General features: G+C 39.0%; 1 protein-coding gene across 1 annotated transcript in view; it reads right to left on the reverse strand.

The window, feature by feature from the left end:
• Positions 1–15,256, reverse strand: part of LOC127876902 (E3 ubiquitin-protein ligase HERC2-like) — a 140,151-nt gene that overhangs the window by 14,608 nt on the left and 110,287 nt on the right. Inside the window, exons 51-53 of the mRNA XM_052422408.1 lie at positions 14,436–14,634; positions 12,572–12,786; positions 161–338 (exon numbers count right to left, since the gene is read on the reverse strand). Of these exons, the coding sequence (XP_052278368.1) occupies positions 161–338; positions 12,572–12,786; positions 14,436–14,634 (592 nt within the window). The remainder of the gene's footprint in view (positions 1–160; positions 339–12,571; positions 12,787–14,435; positions 14,635–15,256) is intronic.

Genomic DNA, 15,256 nt, shown 5'->3' on the forward strand with positions numbered 1-15,256 from the left:
CGGCGGACGGCAGACAACGAGCTGGCTATTACAATACCTCGGGTTTTCTCCGAAAACAGCCGAGCTAAAAATGAAACAATTGATTCCAAAATCTGATCACAAGATAAACAACATAATCTGCCAACAGATCTGTATGAGACTTTTCTGATGCGAGGCATACCAGTTTGGGTCTGGACTGGTCCTCACTGTCGCCGTGTCCCAGTCGCCCATAGCGACCCTTGCCCCAGGTGTACAGCTCTCCCGTGGAGGTGATACAGGCGCTGTGAGCGCCCCCTGCTGCTATGTGCACCACCTCCTTACCTCGCAGACACTCTATCACACGAGGGCGGTCACATGGACTATAGCATAAAGATTAATAAAAAGGGCTTAATGCATGTGCATAAATTAGTGTCTCAGAAGAGCCTGTGCAGTCTTCACAGGCTTATCAGGAACACAAATTTCCGCTTTGATGGTATTTTTCATTGAAAAGAATGTCTCTGCTTAACAACAGTCTAGTTAAGGTGAAAGTGTCATCCCTAATAAGCCTGTGCAGACTGATATAATCAACCTTACACTATGTGGATGTCTGCAGACTGATATAATCAACCTTACACTATGTGGATGTCTGCAGACTGATATAATCAACCTTACACTATGTGGATGTCTGCAGACTGATATAATCAACCTTACACTATGTGGATGTCTGCAGACTGATATAATCAACCTTACACTATGTGGATGTCTGCAGACTGATATAATCAACCTTACACTATGTGGATGTCTGCAGACTGATATAATCAACCTTACACTATGTGGATGTCTGCAGACTGATATAATCAACCTTACACTATGTGGATGTCTGCAGACTGATATAATCAACCTTACACTATGTGGATGTCTGCAGACTGATATAATCAACCTTACACTATGTGGATGTCTGCAGACTGATATAATCAACCTTACACTATGTGGATGTCTGCAGACTGATATAATCAACCTTACACTATGTGGATGTCTGCAGACTGATATAATCAACCTTACACTATGTGGATGTCCATCCAAAAAAGGAAAGTTCATTTAAAGTTTCACTAAATTCAGATCACCAATAATCAAATGGCAATAACTCCCTGAAAAATTATTCAACTGGAATGACCCTCAAAAATTGCCCAAGTTCACCATAAAGAGATAATTATTTCAAGTTTCATCAAAATCCGAGGATGCTGCATTTAAAGTTTCATTAAAATCAAATCGGACAAAGTGGCGACTACACATCTTAATTCTATTATCCTTGTTTGAGGAAAAAATACAAATATGAAATACAAGAATAAAATTGAATACCACCATTTTAAACACCTCAAGTAAAAGAATCCCTTTTCTTACATCTAATATATATAAAATTACATCTTCAGGTTCATTCAGACTTCTGTGAAATAGATAATCTAAACAAGAGCTTGGCACAGTCGTGCCAAGTTCCCGCCTAAACGTGTTTGCTTGTATGACAACATTTGTTTTAGAGAGTAGAATAAAATCTGTGAAAACAAATAAAGGGAGATAATTCATTATGCTCCGGACAAGAATAAACTTTGATATTAAATAAAGGGATATAATTCAAACACTAAGGTAGAGTTATGGTTCTTAGTCACTGCACTTCTCCTACTTGCCATCTTTAAGTTTCAAGTAAATCCCTTCAGTAGATTTAGAGTTATGCTCCGGACAAAAATTTACTTTAAAATTATATAAAAGGGGAGATAATTCAAAACAAATTTTTTAAATAAAATTCATTTTAATTATTAAATACTTACCTGTTATCGTATGCTTATACTTTCCAAGGGGAAATAACTCATCCGGAATTTTAACTGGGAATCCGCCACCTCAATACCGTAATACAGGCCAGGTTAAACATAGTGCAATGCAACCTAGCCAAAAATCGGTAACCAACCCTCAATATTCTTTCAATATATATACAAAAATATTAATCGAATAGCGGGGTGGGAGGTGGGACTTACCGATAACAGGTAAGTATTTAATAATTAAAATGAATTTTATTTAAAAAATTTGTTTTAATGTCATAAATACTGACCTGTTATCGTATGCTGATTTTGCAGCTGCGGTGGGAAGGTTCGTATATATTTTCCCAACACAGTAGAACCCATAAACAGGGTTATCAGCTAATGATATCAAGTAATCTTCGTTAAAACGGTATACCGGTAAATTATGACTTCTCGGACAGAGTAATATGTCTATGTCGTAAAGAAGACACTACCGTTAGTGAAACCACAACAAGCCCAAACGTATACAAATTGTATTGTTGGCACTTCAGAAAACGAAGATAAAAAGATGACAAGGTGGTCGGATTCCTCCAGTAAACAGCTTAGAGCACGTCAAAAAGTGGGGTGTGATTAATATATGCCCACAAAACAGACAGAGCTCTTAATTCATGCGGTCAGATCCTAAAAAGGAATGAATCCTTAGATAGGATAAGATTAACTTTCCTTAGTCGAGGTCTAACCCCGAGAAATAGAAGCCGCAGACACATCTCCCCCCCCCCTTTTTTGGGGAAATGAAGAGTGTCTTTGAGAACCTCGAATGGACTTCTGACTAACACTGCTGAGATAGAACTTCAAAGCCCTGATTGCCCAAAGAAGTTTATCCTCATCTTCATGACTACCAGTTTAAGAAAACTTGGAAACTTGAAGGTAGAAGCCATATAGAGGACTTGATATTAAGCAAGGAATCCTGGCTGACACAACAAAGTGAAAACGACAATAGATCCAACTGGAATTGGTCGTATTCAACAGAAAAAGCATGAATTTCACTTCTCTGTATCGTAAAAGCCATAATAAGAAGGAAAACCGTCTTAAAATTATATTGGAACTGTTAATAAGCCTGATGAAAAAGGTTCATAAGGAGCTCATTAAGCATCCCAACATGTTACACAAGTCAAAACCGCTTAAGAAGGTAAAGGAACGAAAAACATAGTGTTGACGTTCCATAGTTTGGATCAGTTCCAAAATAGGTAAGACAGCACAGAGTTGCGATGACTTACACAAAACAAGGTATACGAAAGCATAATCTCTATCCTTTGATGAAGAAAAGAACAAATTTCTTATCATCAAGAAAAAGATGAGAAAAACCTCTATGTATCTAGCAGAGTGATTAAGGTAATAACTATGCTCTCAATTACCCAGTAAAAAATGAATTTCCATAGAACCTTTATACAGTTCTGATGGAATTATCCTTGCACAAGTAACAAGGATTGAAACTCTAACAGAAAAACGTTCTTCTGTAGAGATAACTAAAAGTTATTAATGGCCAGACATGAAGTGGCACATGTTTGGATCAGTAAAAATATGTCTCAGTGAGATATGATATTTGACCTGTGAAGAAGTTTCCTGAAAATAATTGTACAGGAGACTTAAAAGGTCGTAGAACCATAATCCCATGGTTCATTAAGTATATTTCATGAAATTATGGCAAAAACTCAGTTATTGCAAAAACTCACCAAGAAGGCAAGATATTCCAGTTTATGTCAATGGACGAATGTATAACAATCGCACACCCTGCTGGATCGATTTCTGTGAACTGCATTGTTGACGTTGTTCAGCATACCGGTATACACTGCGATATACGATCGCATAACGCTAATAACTAGCGTTTGATGATAAACAACATTCTTTGATATACTATGTACACCATGCAACTCGTCTGCAACTTCACTGCCGCGCATGCGCAATTACATTATTGAACCCAACGGAAAAAAATAATTCGAAAGAAAGAACTGCAGGACAAAAGGTCCAACAGGGCGAGACGAACTGGTATGAGAAAGACGATAGAGAAAATTTGTTGTTCTTGCAAAGAACGAATAAGTTCCTGATTTCCAGTTACAAGGAGTGATAATATGATCACCTCCGTGTCTGTAAGTAAACCACGACCGATGTGTGATAGTTGAAACCATCACAAAGGAATCGTGAAAATGTGTTGTAAATGAAAAACAGCTATAAAGAATTTTCGCTTTTCAAGATGTAGATGTGCAGGTGATATTCGTTAGGATACCACATAATTGAGAAAATCAAGATACGTTGTTCTATGTGATCGTCCATAACCTTATCTGCTCACATCTGTATAAGATGTAAGGAAGGTTGTGGTAGAATAAACTATATTCTTGCCAAGATAATCTTCTAGTATAGACACCACTGAATAGTGGTAAATAATGACAAAAGGATGGAAATCTGTGTCATTAAATAATCCCGAGATTAATACAATTATCTTAAAAATAAAGCTGAAACGGACGTAAGAAAAGACGTCTCAGCAGAAGGACCGGTGACCGGACCGGTAAATACAAACCGGTGACCGGAACCATTTGTCAAGGATGGGTGGGCAAAGAAACCACGGCAAGCCGAACTTTCCCACTCCAAACACACTTGAAAATTGGTAGAATAGGACAGTGTTTAACACTTATAAGTTTATGACCTATCTACAGAATATAGCCTCTTCTTGAACCAATAACAGGCGCCTTTAAAATCCTGGATAATACAGGTCGCGAAGTCATCGATTTGCGAAGTACGGAAATATGATTGATAGTGGTACCTCCGGAATCGGAGGTGTGATGGCAGAAAAAGGTGAAAACCCTAGGGATAACCTTAAGCGGGTCCACGCTTGCCGGTAGAATGCATGGAAGTCTTAAATTCTGACTTGATTAATCCATTTACTTCAAGACTTCTAACCTGGACGAATTCCGAAAGGAATACGACCAGTTATAGGAAGACGGCCTGTTATGGCCAGAAGTGTAATAGAAGAATAACTTTAAGATGAGGTCCCTCCAGATCCTAGGATCTAAGATCTGAGTTCAATAGGTCCTAAGCCATCTACAAGACTGTAGCCGTCAATCTGATAGGCAATCCTATGTATCAGAACTCTTGTTGATTCCAGTAGCTTGAAAATATGCACTGCCGTAGGAGCAATAGAAAAGCAGAAGTCGATACAAATGTCGTCTTGCTAATCCTGCTAGCGTCATTAATGTGTCCCAACTGTTCCGTGACACTGACTGCAAAGTCTGTAGCCGACAGGTAAAGGCGGTTAAAACAATTCATCCTTCGGGTCTCGAACATAAATTAATAGAGGTCAAATAGTAATGTTCGACCTCAATGCTAGTCTCCGAGCCCACTTCAGCCGATCTATCTGCAAGACCAGTAGTCTGCATGTAGCCGGTTGAGATAGAAGTACAAATAACAGATATAGCATGATTTGGTAACCGTCGCCAGTGGAACATCAGTATTGAAAAACACAAAAAGTCATGTAGATTGTTGAATCCATAAAATAAAGTATTCAATACAATCATAGCCAGGGGTATACAACTATGTAATGTAGACGATACCCGTGATACTAAAAATTGACCGATGAAAACACAGTGGAATACCGGTAATTGGTAAGTGGTGACCGAACCGGACAGGTCAATGACCGGTAACTGTAGCCCGGTGAACGGACCAGTCATAATATGACCGGTGACGTTACCAGTTAAAGACCGAAAAATGGTGGAATCCATATGGTCTGTTATCAATGTCAAGCACTGCTCGGAAAAGAAGATCATGCCAAAAAAATCCAATCCGATGGCGATGAGACATCACTTATTCTGACCGGTGATCAGTGATCGGTGATATGACCGATGAATGGTGACCGATGTCCGGTGATCGGGACCGGTATAATATAACTGCGTCAGAATGGAAATATCTGGTGCAGAAGAATGACCATCCACGAAGTCATCTGATAATGTTAACCGGAAAACAACGGTAGATTATCAGTATTAATAGGCATAAGTGTCCTTGTAGTCGTAGTGGAGAAAAGAACAGCTTATCCCGAAGCCTGAATGTTAAACGAACTAGTGTTCGTATACAACTACGGCTCGGTGACTGCAACATGTGTGGATGCCATAAGAAGAACCATCACACGTGGAATGGAGACATGATATTCCTAAAGGAATAAAATGGAGAACGTCGATATGACCAGTAGGTTCATTAACGCCTACGTGAGAAGTGGCGACATCCATATAACTTCGATGCCGAAATATTGTTCGGCTACGCTGGAAATATTGTCTTCTACAATATTGTCTCCGTGAGCATTGACATGATCGCTTACGAGCGTATCAACGCCGAGAACTGCTCAATGAAGGAGAGGTATGTTCGATAACTATCCAGTGGTGCTCAATGCAGTCCGCTGATGTCTACGTGAAGGTTGACGGCGTCCTCGTTTCCTGCGATGTCGAGATCTGGATCGGCCGAGATGTGGATCGGCTGCGATGAGGCCGAGATCTTCTAGAATAACGTCTCCGTGAGTGACGACGTGATTGCTTACGAGAGCCGCGACGATGAGAACTGCTCGACGAAGAAGAGCGTGTCCGATGTCTAATCCTTGATGAAGACGATGTATTCAACGAAGAATAGGAGAATAATTCAATGAAGAAGACCGAGTTCTTCTTCTTGACCGGTGACTGGTGTTATCGGTGGCAGGCCTAACTGATGACTGTTGACCGGTGACCGGAGCGGTGATCAATGACCGGACCGGTGACCGGACCGGACCGTTGACATGACCGGACCGGTGACATGACCGGACCGGTGACATGACCGGTGACCGGACCGGACCGGTGACATGTACGGTGACCGGACCGGTGACATGACCGGTGACCGGACCGGTGACCGGACCGGACCGGTGATCAATGACCGGACCGGTGACCGGACCGGACCGGTGACCGGACCGGTGACATGACCGGTGACCGGACCGGTGACATGACCGGTGACCGGACCGGTGACATGACCGGTGACCGGACCGGACCGGTGACCGGACCGGTGATCAATGACCGGACCGGTGACCGGACCGGACCGGACCGGTGACCGGACCGGTGACATGACCGGTGACCGGACCGGACCGGTGACCGGACCGGACCGGTGACATGACCGGTGACCGGACCGGTGATCAATGACCGGACCGGACCGGTGACATGACCGGTGACCGGACCGGCCGGTCAGACGTCGATCAATGGTCCGTGATCAACGTCCCCGGTGACGTACCGGTCATATCATGACCAGTGTTGTCACCGGATAATGACCGTATGGCGGATGCCAAATGGTCCGGCATTGGTCGATGTCCTTGACCAATGCCATCGGGCAAAGACCGGCTGACGGGTGTCGCCATATGGTCTGATGTTGACCGACTGTCTAAGAGACTTAGCATAGTACGGTCGCGATCGTGCCCGATACCCGGTGACTGATACTGCAACTATCATCCATGATCTGCGAAGTCACCGGGTATTTATCCACTCTTGTTTCTGCGACCATCATGTAGTCGAATATATGAAAAACAAGAGCAAAGCATATTCAACCATAAACTGGTCACAGACCAGATTATCATACGGCACATAAAATCATTATTTGACCATAATGAAAATTATAATAATACTGCCGTAGATCATAAATTAAACAAAAGTTTAATTCAAAACAGATGAAAAATAAAATGACGATCAATTAGATTGTCATACGGAACGTTAAAATCATTATTGCACACAATGGCAAATGATAAACAATCTGTCAATAGAAGAACACGCTTTGCACGATCTCGTAACACATTAGAAGAACATGCTTTGCACGTTCTAGCAATGTATTAGAAGAGCACGTTTTGCACGTGGTCGTTCGCGCCTGAAAACACCCAGCATGGTAGAAATAAACCATTGTTCGATAAAAACAAGCATGGCTTACCTTTTACAAATGAAACAAAATCCATTAAATCCACACAAATTAATCCGAATGAGAAATAAAAAGATAAATAACACAATTTATCTATTCAAAACCCCAATCAACCAAGTGAAAAACAATATTTTAATTCAGAGCCGTAAAAGACACGTATACACCTGGTTGATCCGGAAAGAATATTGAGGGTTGGTTACCGATTTTTGGCTAGGTTGCATTGCACTATGTTTAACCTGGCCTGTATTACGGTATTGAGGTGGCGGATTCCCAGTTAAAATTCCGGATGAGTTATTTCCCCTTGGAAAGTATAAGCATACGATAACAGGTCAGTATTTATGACATTAAAACCTAAGGTAGATAGAGTTATGGTTCTTGGTCACTGTAATTCTCCTAGTTGCCATATGTTTATATTTCAAGTAAATCTCTTTAGTAGATTTAGAGTTATGCTCCGGACAAAATTTACTTTAAAGTTATATAAAAGGGGAGATAATTCAAAACCTAAGGTAGATAGAGTTACGGTTCTTAGTCACTGCACTTTTGCTACTTGCCATCTGTTTATATTTCAAGTTTCAAGTAAATCCCTTCTGTAGATTAAGAGTTATGCTCTGGTCAAAAATTTGCTTTAAAATTATATAAAAGGGGAGATAATTCAAATACTAAGGTAGATAAAGTTTGGGTTCTTGGTCACTGCACTTTTCCTAGTTGCCATCTGTTTATATTTGAAGTTTCAAGTAAATCTCTTTAGTAGATTAAGAGTTATGCTCCGGAGAAAATTTACTTAAAAATTATATAAAAGGGGAGATAATTCAATAACTAAGGTAGATAGAGTTGTGGTTCTTGATCACTGCACTCCTCCTAGTTGCCATCTGTTTATATTTCAAGTTTCAAGTAAATCCCTTCAGTAGATTTAGAGTTATGCTCCGGACAAAAATTTACTTTAAAATTATACAAGAGTTCCGCGGTCGGAGATGACCGCATTGAAGCCGGATTTTTGATTTAAATGACAGGAAAGTACCTTTCGTGTTTTTGTGAATGCAATACTTAAATAACTGAAATATTGTTCAAAGATCAAAATGAAATGTAAGTACTTTTCAAGGCATGAGCAAACCTTGTGTTATGTTTTGAATGCATGCATATACATGAACAACAATAACATTTAAGGTCACAAATATGAACTTGAATTGACATTTAACATTTTTACCTACCAAAGTTATAAGAACTTTAACATTTTTACATTCAAGGTCACAGTGACCTTGACCTTAGAATGAATGACCTTGAAATGACCAGTGGTCATCTAAGTGTGCTTGCAAACCTTCATGTCAAGTTTGAAGACTCTATGTCCAAGCATACCAAAGTTATAACAATTTTAACATTTTAACATTTAAGGTCACAGTGACCTTGACCTTCAAATGAATGACATTGAAATGACCAGTGGTCATCTTCTAGTACTGGCCAATCTTTATTTCAAGTTTGAAGACTCTAGGTACAAGCATACCAAAGTTATAACATGAAATAAGAACTTTAACATTTTTACATTCAAGGTCACAGTGACCTTGACCTTCAAATGAATGACCTTGAAATGTCCAGTGGTTACTTACTAGTTCTGGCCAACCTTCATGTCAAGTTTCAAGACTCTAGGTCCAAGCATACCAAAGTTATAACAACTTTAACATTTTTACATTCAAGGTCACAGTGACCTTGACCTTCAAATGAATGACCTTGAAATGTCCAGTGGTTACTTACTAGTTCTGGCCAACCTTCATGTCAAGTTTCAAGACTCTAGGTCCAAGCATACCAAAGTTATAACAACTTTAACATTTTTATATTGAAGGTCACAGTGACCTTCACCTTCAAATGAATGACCTTGAAATGACCAGTGGTCATCTGTTAATCCTGGCCAACCTTCATGTCAAGTTTGAAGACTCTAGGTCCAAGCATACCAAAGTTATACCATGAAATAAGAACTTTAACATTTTTACATTCAAGGTCACAGTGACCTTGACCTTCAAATGAATGACCTTGAAATGACCAGTGGTTACTAACTAGTTATGGCCAACCTTCATGTCAAGTTTCAAGACTCTAGGTCCAAGCATACCAAAGTTATAACAACTTTAACATTTTTTATATTGAAGGTCACAGTGACCTTGACCTTCAAATGAATGACCTTGAAATGACCAGTGGTCATCTGTTAATCCTGGCCAACCTTCATGTCAAGTTTGAAGACTCTAGGTCCAAGCATACCAAAGTTATACCATGAAATAAGAACTTTAACATTTTCGAGCACGCCGCCACCCCGCCCGCCCGCCCCCCCCGCCCGCCCGACAACATCAATCTATAAGCCGAGATTTTTTCGAAAAAAATCCGGCTAATAAAAGGGGAGATAATTCAAAAACTAAGGTAGATAGAGTTATGGTTCTTGGTCACTACACTTCTCCTAGTTGCCATCTGTTTATATTCTAAGTTTAAAGTAAATCCATTGAATACATTTGGACAGGGTTCATAGAGATTTTCTCTCATGAAATTCAACACTTTTTAAGCACTTTTCAAGGGAAAAAATCCAAATTCAAGCACTTTTTTAGTCCGACGTACTGAAAACTGTATATTATTCTGTGTCCAATACTGACAACATTTTCGCTAAATTGGTCTCTTTTTGCGTAACATTCTATGTGACTTACAACAGTCTGCACTAACCAGCTACAGTAACAACTGTTTAATCAAAAGCAAGATATTTCATTATGATATTGTAATTGACCAAAGGCATTACACATACCAAAACAAAACCTGTTATTTGTATTGAATGTGTATTCTAAATGTTCACTCTTCTGGTGGCTTTTCAACACGGATTCCCCCATACTAGCGATATCTATATCGGTTCTGCATACTTTACAAGATGCTTTGACTTTAGAATGGGCGTTGTCAACAACCCAAGGGTAGTGTTTTTCCCAGGCCATTTTCGCGTGGCGAAAAGCCACGCCGCCCTCCCGGATTGCCACTCTGCCCTTTTCAAAGACAAATTTCGCCACGCGCCCTTCTTTTCAAAGGCAAATTTCGCCACGCGCCCTTATTTCTTTATTGCCTAATGACCTAACTTGGTCCGCAAAATCAGCGTCCTTGATTGTCTGTGACGCTCCGACTGTGCTTGATTTACTCGAGAGACGTCAATGTCTAATCGACTATATTAATTGAGCAGATTTAATCTATTACAGTGCTCAATTTACAGGTAGGTCTTACTGACTGCTCCAAAGCTGTGAATTAGTCATGCGTGAATAACCCCGTGTCAGTATCAATCTATAATGCCGGAGGCTATGTTATACCAAGCGCACTTTTTGGTCGGCAATGTGATGAACCTTTGATGAAAAACTCGATGTTATTCTCGTGGCAATTGTGCATTGCATGTATTATTCAGTTATATCAAAACATATATATTTATGCATAATTACATTTAAAATCACAAACAAATTTATTCTTTATCGTTTTCGTCTTTAAGATAATTAGATCTAATTATTGAAATAATTACTGAGATGTATACTAATTTAACAAAATGCGAATCGCGTATACGATTTAACGTTGCAATGCGCACCTGTCGCTTACATCATTTGACATTTTATCAACATGGCGGACTTTACAGAGTTAAATTGTGACTCGGCAAAAATGGCAAATAACGTCGTAAACGATCGAATTAACGATGGAGATTATTCATTAAGAAGGAATTAATTAAATGTCTGTGATAATCAACGATGCATAAAAATGTTTTAGATAGCAACAACATTATTTATTTATTTGTAATCTACTCGTGGATCATGTATGTCACGGAAACGAGTATTTGCATATTGTTAGCCATCAATTTACTCGCAATGTTATTTTAAACATCTGTCAAGATTATTGTTAGAAAATGGGATAAGACAAACATGGTTTCATTTATATGTAAGTGGATCTGTGTATACTCAGATTTATATGCATATATTGCTTTATTATGTTAGTCGTGCTGTACAGTTTATTGAAACAGCATGGAACTTAAATGTACATTGCAAGGTAAATATATTAATATAAATCATAGTAAGTTAAATACATCTATTACCATTAAATGTGATTGTTTATATGTTATTTTTTCCACAACTGCTTCTGATGCGATTACATGTTTCCCCGTAATTCAGGTATTCAGGGAACATTTTTTGCCTAAACTGCGCGCTAAAATGCCCTTTTTGAAAGTAATGCGCCATGCCCCTTTGCCCTCCTGGGAAAAACACTAAAGGGTATTTCAAAAGCCACCCTTTCTTAAAAATGCACTTATTCATTGGCATATTTCAACTCGTCAGCACCGTAATGGCATAATGCATAAAAAAACAACTGAAGAAGACCAATTGGCGGATGATTAGTAGTAGTTGCCTCCCTTACGTTCTAAAACCTGTACCGACCCATACCAATCCAGTACCTGCCAGTATGAACAGATCGGAAGCGTCATAAATCGAAAAAAAAAAACCACTACGACTTCGGACTCATGGAAAAGATATGAAATTATATATTTTTACCCTTAGTGAGTTTTTCAAGCACTTTTGAAGCCCAAAATAAGCACTTTTTAAGCATTTTGAAGTTTTTATATGCAAATAAGCACTTTTTAAGCACTCAACAGCCTTTATAAGCACTTTTTAAGGAGAACATTGAAATTCAAGCACTTTTCAAGGTCTGTATGAACCCTGTTGGAGTTATGCTCCGGACAAAGTTTCAGCCGGACGGACAGACGGATGGACAGACGGACAAGACCACTTACTATATCCCCTCCGAAATTTTTTTCGGCGGGGATAATGAAAACTTTCTGATTAAGAGGGATTTATCTATGCAGGGTTGGGTGCACTCACCTCCTGTTGCCGTGTCCCAGTTTGCCGTCCTCCCCCTCCCCCCAGGAGTACACCTCCCCTTCCGCAGACAGGGCGAGGCAGTGCTTGCCCCCAGAGTTCACCGCAATCTTCTTGATGAACACATGCTGTATGGACTCAAGTAGGGTAGGAGACGTTATGGACTCTGTACCGCCTACTCCCAGCCTGCCACCTGCACCGTAGCCTGTGGCGTACACCTGGATCCAAGATAGGTAAACCATTAAGTGTCATTCTGGGAAAACAGGGCTTAATGCAGTCTACACATGCTTAATGCAGTTTACACATGGATAATTGCTTAAAAGAGACTCCTTGTAAATTAAAAGTTAAAAATAACAAAAAAGTGGAAAGTGTCTTCCCTGATTATAGGGTGTTCAGGGGATTAATGAGTTTGCAGTTTCCTTGTTATTTTATTCATATTTCTAAGAAGGGTAATGTTTAACAATTGCATCAGTCTAAAAAATTTGAAAATCAGTCAAGTAGTCCGAGTAATGATTTTAAGATAAGACGTGCAAGTTTTTTAAGAGATAAATTCTCTGTTGAAACGTTAGGTTATTATAGCACCAAAATGAAGAAAATTCTAGGGATTTCTTGATAAATGTAGTCCGGAACCACTTAATTTTCAAAATTTACTTATAACAACATACATCAAAATGTTTGTTTGCTTTTCAGCTTTCAGAAAATTTACGCCTTTTTGGCAAAAAAATCAAAGATGACCGCCATAAAGACGCCCAAAATGGCCACCATGGATTTTTATTAAAAGTCATAAAAACATTGATATTTTGATGAAAATTGGAATATTATTATGCCAGTTTATGAAAATGACAATTTTCTAACATTTTCAACATAAATTTGAACAAATATTATGTTTTGGGATGAAAAAGGGCAAATATCAAGATCGGCCATTTTGATTTTGCAGCCATCTTGGAATTTTTTCCGCGCTGATATTTTTTTTTGTGTGAAAATAGTCATGTAACATATCAAATTAAAGGGAATTTCACAAGTATTTTTTAAATGAAATCCAATCTAAAGATCTAATCGAACTATGACCAGCAGAAGCAAATAAGGGATTTTCAAGGTCATCCCTAAAACCTCAATCCGTCAGGCCCCTTTTGCATCAATTCAGATATTGGACCTACCAAAATTTTTGTGATACATTAGGGTTCACTTTTATGCCTGCCCGCAAGAAAAATTTCCATTAACTTTTGTTGCCACAAAAGTTTTAATGTTATTTTTAAATTTGTTGTGACCTTGACCTTCACCTTTCGGCCATGTATACACTTGAAGCCCAATCATGCCAATGTATACTGAACATTTTGGTAGGTGCCTCATCTATATTGAAGCAAAATTGGCCAGCAGAATTTAGATAAAACAAGGCCACCTTATGACTTTTTCATATTCATTTTCAATACATTTTAGAATGGAAAAAATGTCGCAACAATTTTGGTCCTGCCTGAACACCCTACTGATAAGCCTATGCAGACTGTGCAGGCTGATATGAGACAACACTTTACAGACATACATTCAGCCCAATGTCCCAGGACAAAGCTCCATTTGTGATTACTGCCACAAAAAGTATACAAAATACATGCATGTCATACAAATTGAGAAGTCAAAGAAGTCATTAAAGAAATGTTAGGTAAGGAGTCAGCATTTTGTAGATATATGTATTTAGCAAAGTGAGACAATAAGCTCTGAATAATAATTGCACTAAACTCTTTAATGGAAGGTCAATATCCCAGAACTGATTTTCGAATGGGTGTGCACATTAAAATCAACCACATCACAGAATTCACATCCATAGAAACTGATTCTTAATTTACTTACTGCTGGACACATAAAAACTCACCTTCCCTTCTCCAGTGACAGCAAACAGTGTCTGTTCCCCACCCACCAGTTGTATTGGGCGCAGCGCTGACAGACTCTCACAACTGACAGGCAGTTTGACCTTTGCCCCCTCAACCCCGCCCAGCTGACCCCTGTGGTTGTGACCCCAGCCCCAGATCTGACCACTGCCTCCCCAGGACAGGGTCCAGTCTTCTGGTTTCCTGCAATATATTTGGTTTTCAGTAAAAAAAGTGTAACTAGAGCCTTTTAACAAATGTTACCAAAGCCCCACACAGATTTGTCACAGGTTAAGCAGTCAAGTAATAATGATGACTTCTTCAAGTTTGCCTCAACCCTTTCCCACTCAGAAGCAAAGTGAAAATGTGCAAACAGCATAAAACCAGAACAGCCTTCGAGTAACTTGCAGCCTGTTCAGGTTTTATGCTGTTTTCTTCTCATAAGTATCTAAGGTTTGGAGATGAAGGCTTAAAAACTTGAATCTAGTAAGTAAGGTCTTAAATTAAATATATAACTTTCTTAAGTACTACAAATGCGTAAAAATGGGTATCTTAAGTGGAAAAGGGTTAAATGGCTTGAGAAATGTTGAGGAAGCTCCACAAACTTTAAACATTATATGGCAGTCATGCCCAAGTCATAACTGTTTTAAACAGTCATAAGCAAATGCTTCTCTGGAAAGTTATTTTCTTTTATCATTTATATAATTTTATTTATATTATCTTACAGTAAAACACAACAGATTATTAAAATTTAAATTTTTTGGGTTTGAGACCGATTTGTTTTGAAAAAACTGATTGAAAGTAATGGCATTAAGTCTGACTATTT

The sequence above is a fragment of the Dreissena polymorpha genome, chromosome 4, assembly GCF_020536995.1.
Source record: "Dreissena polymorpha isolate Duluth1 chromosome 4, UMN_Dpol_1.0, whole genome shotgun sequence".
NCBI lineage: Eukaryota > Metazoa > Mollusca > Bivalvia > Myida > Dreissenidae > Dreissena > Dreissena polymorpha.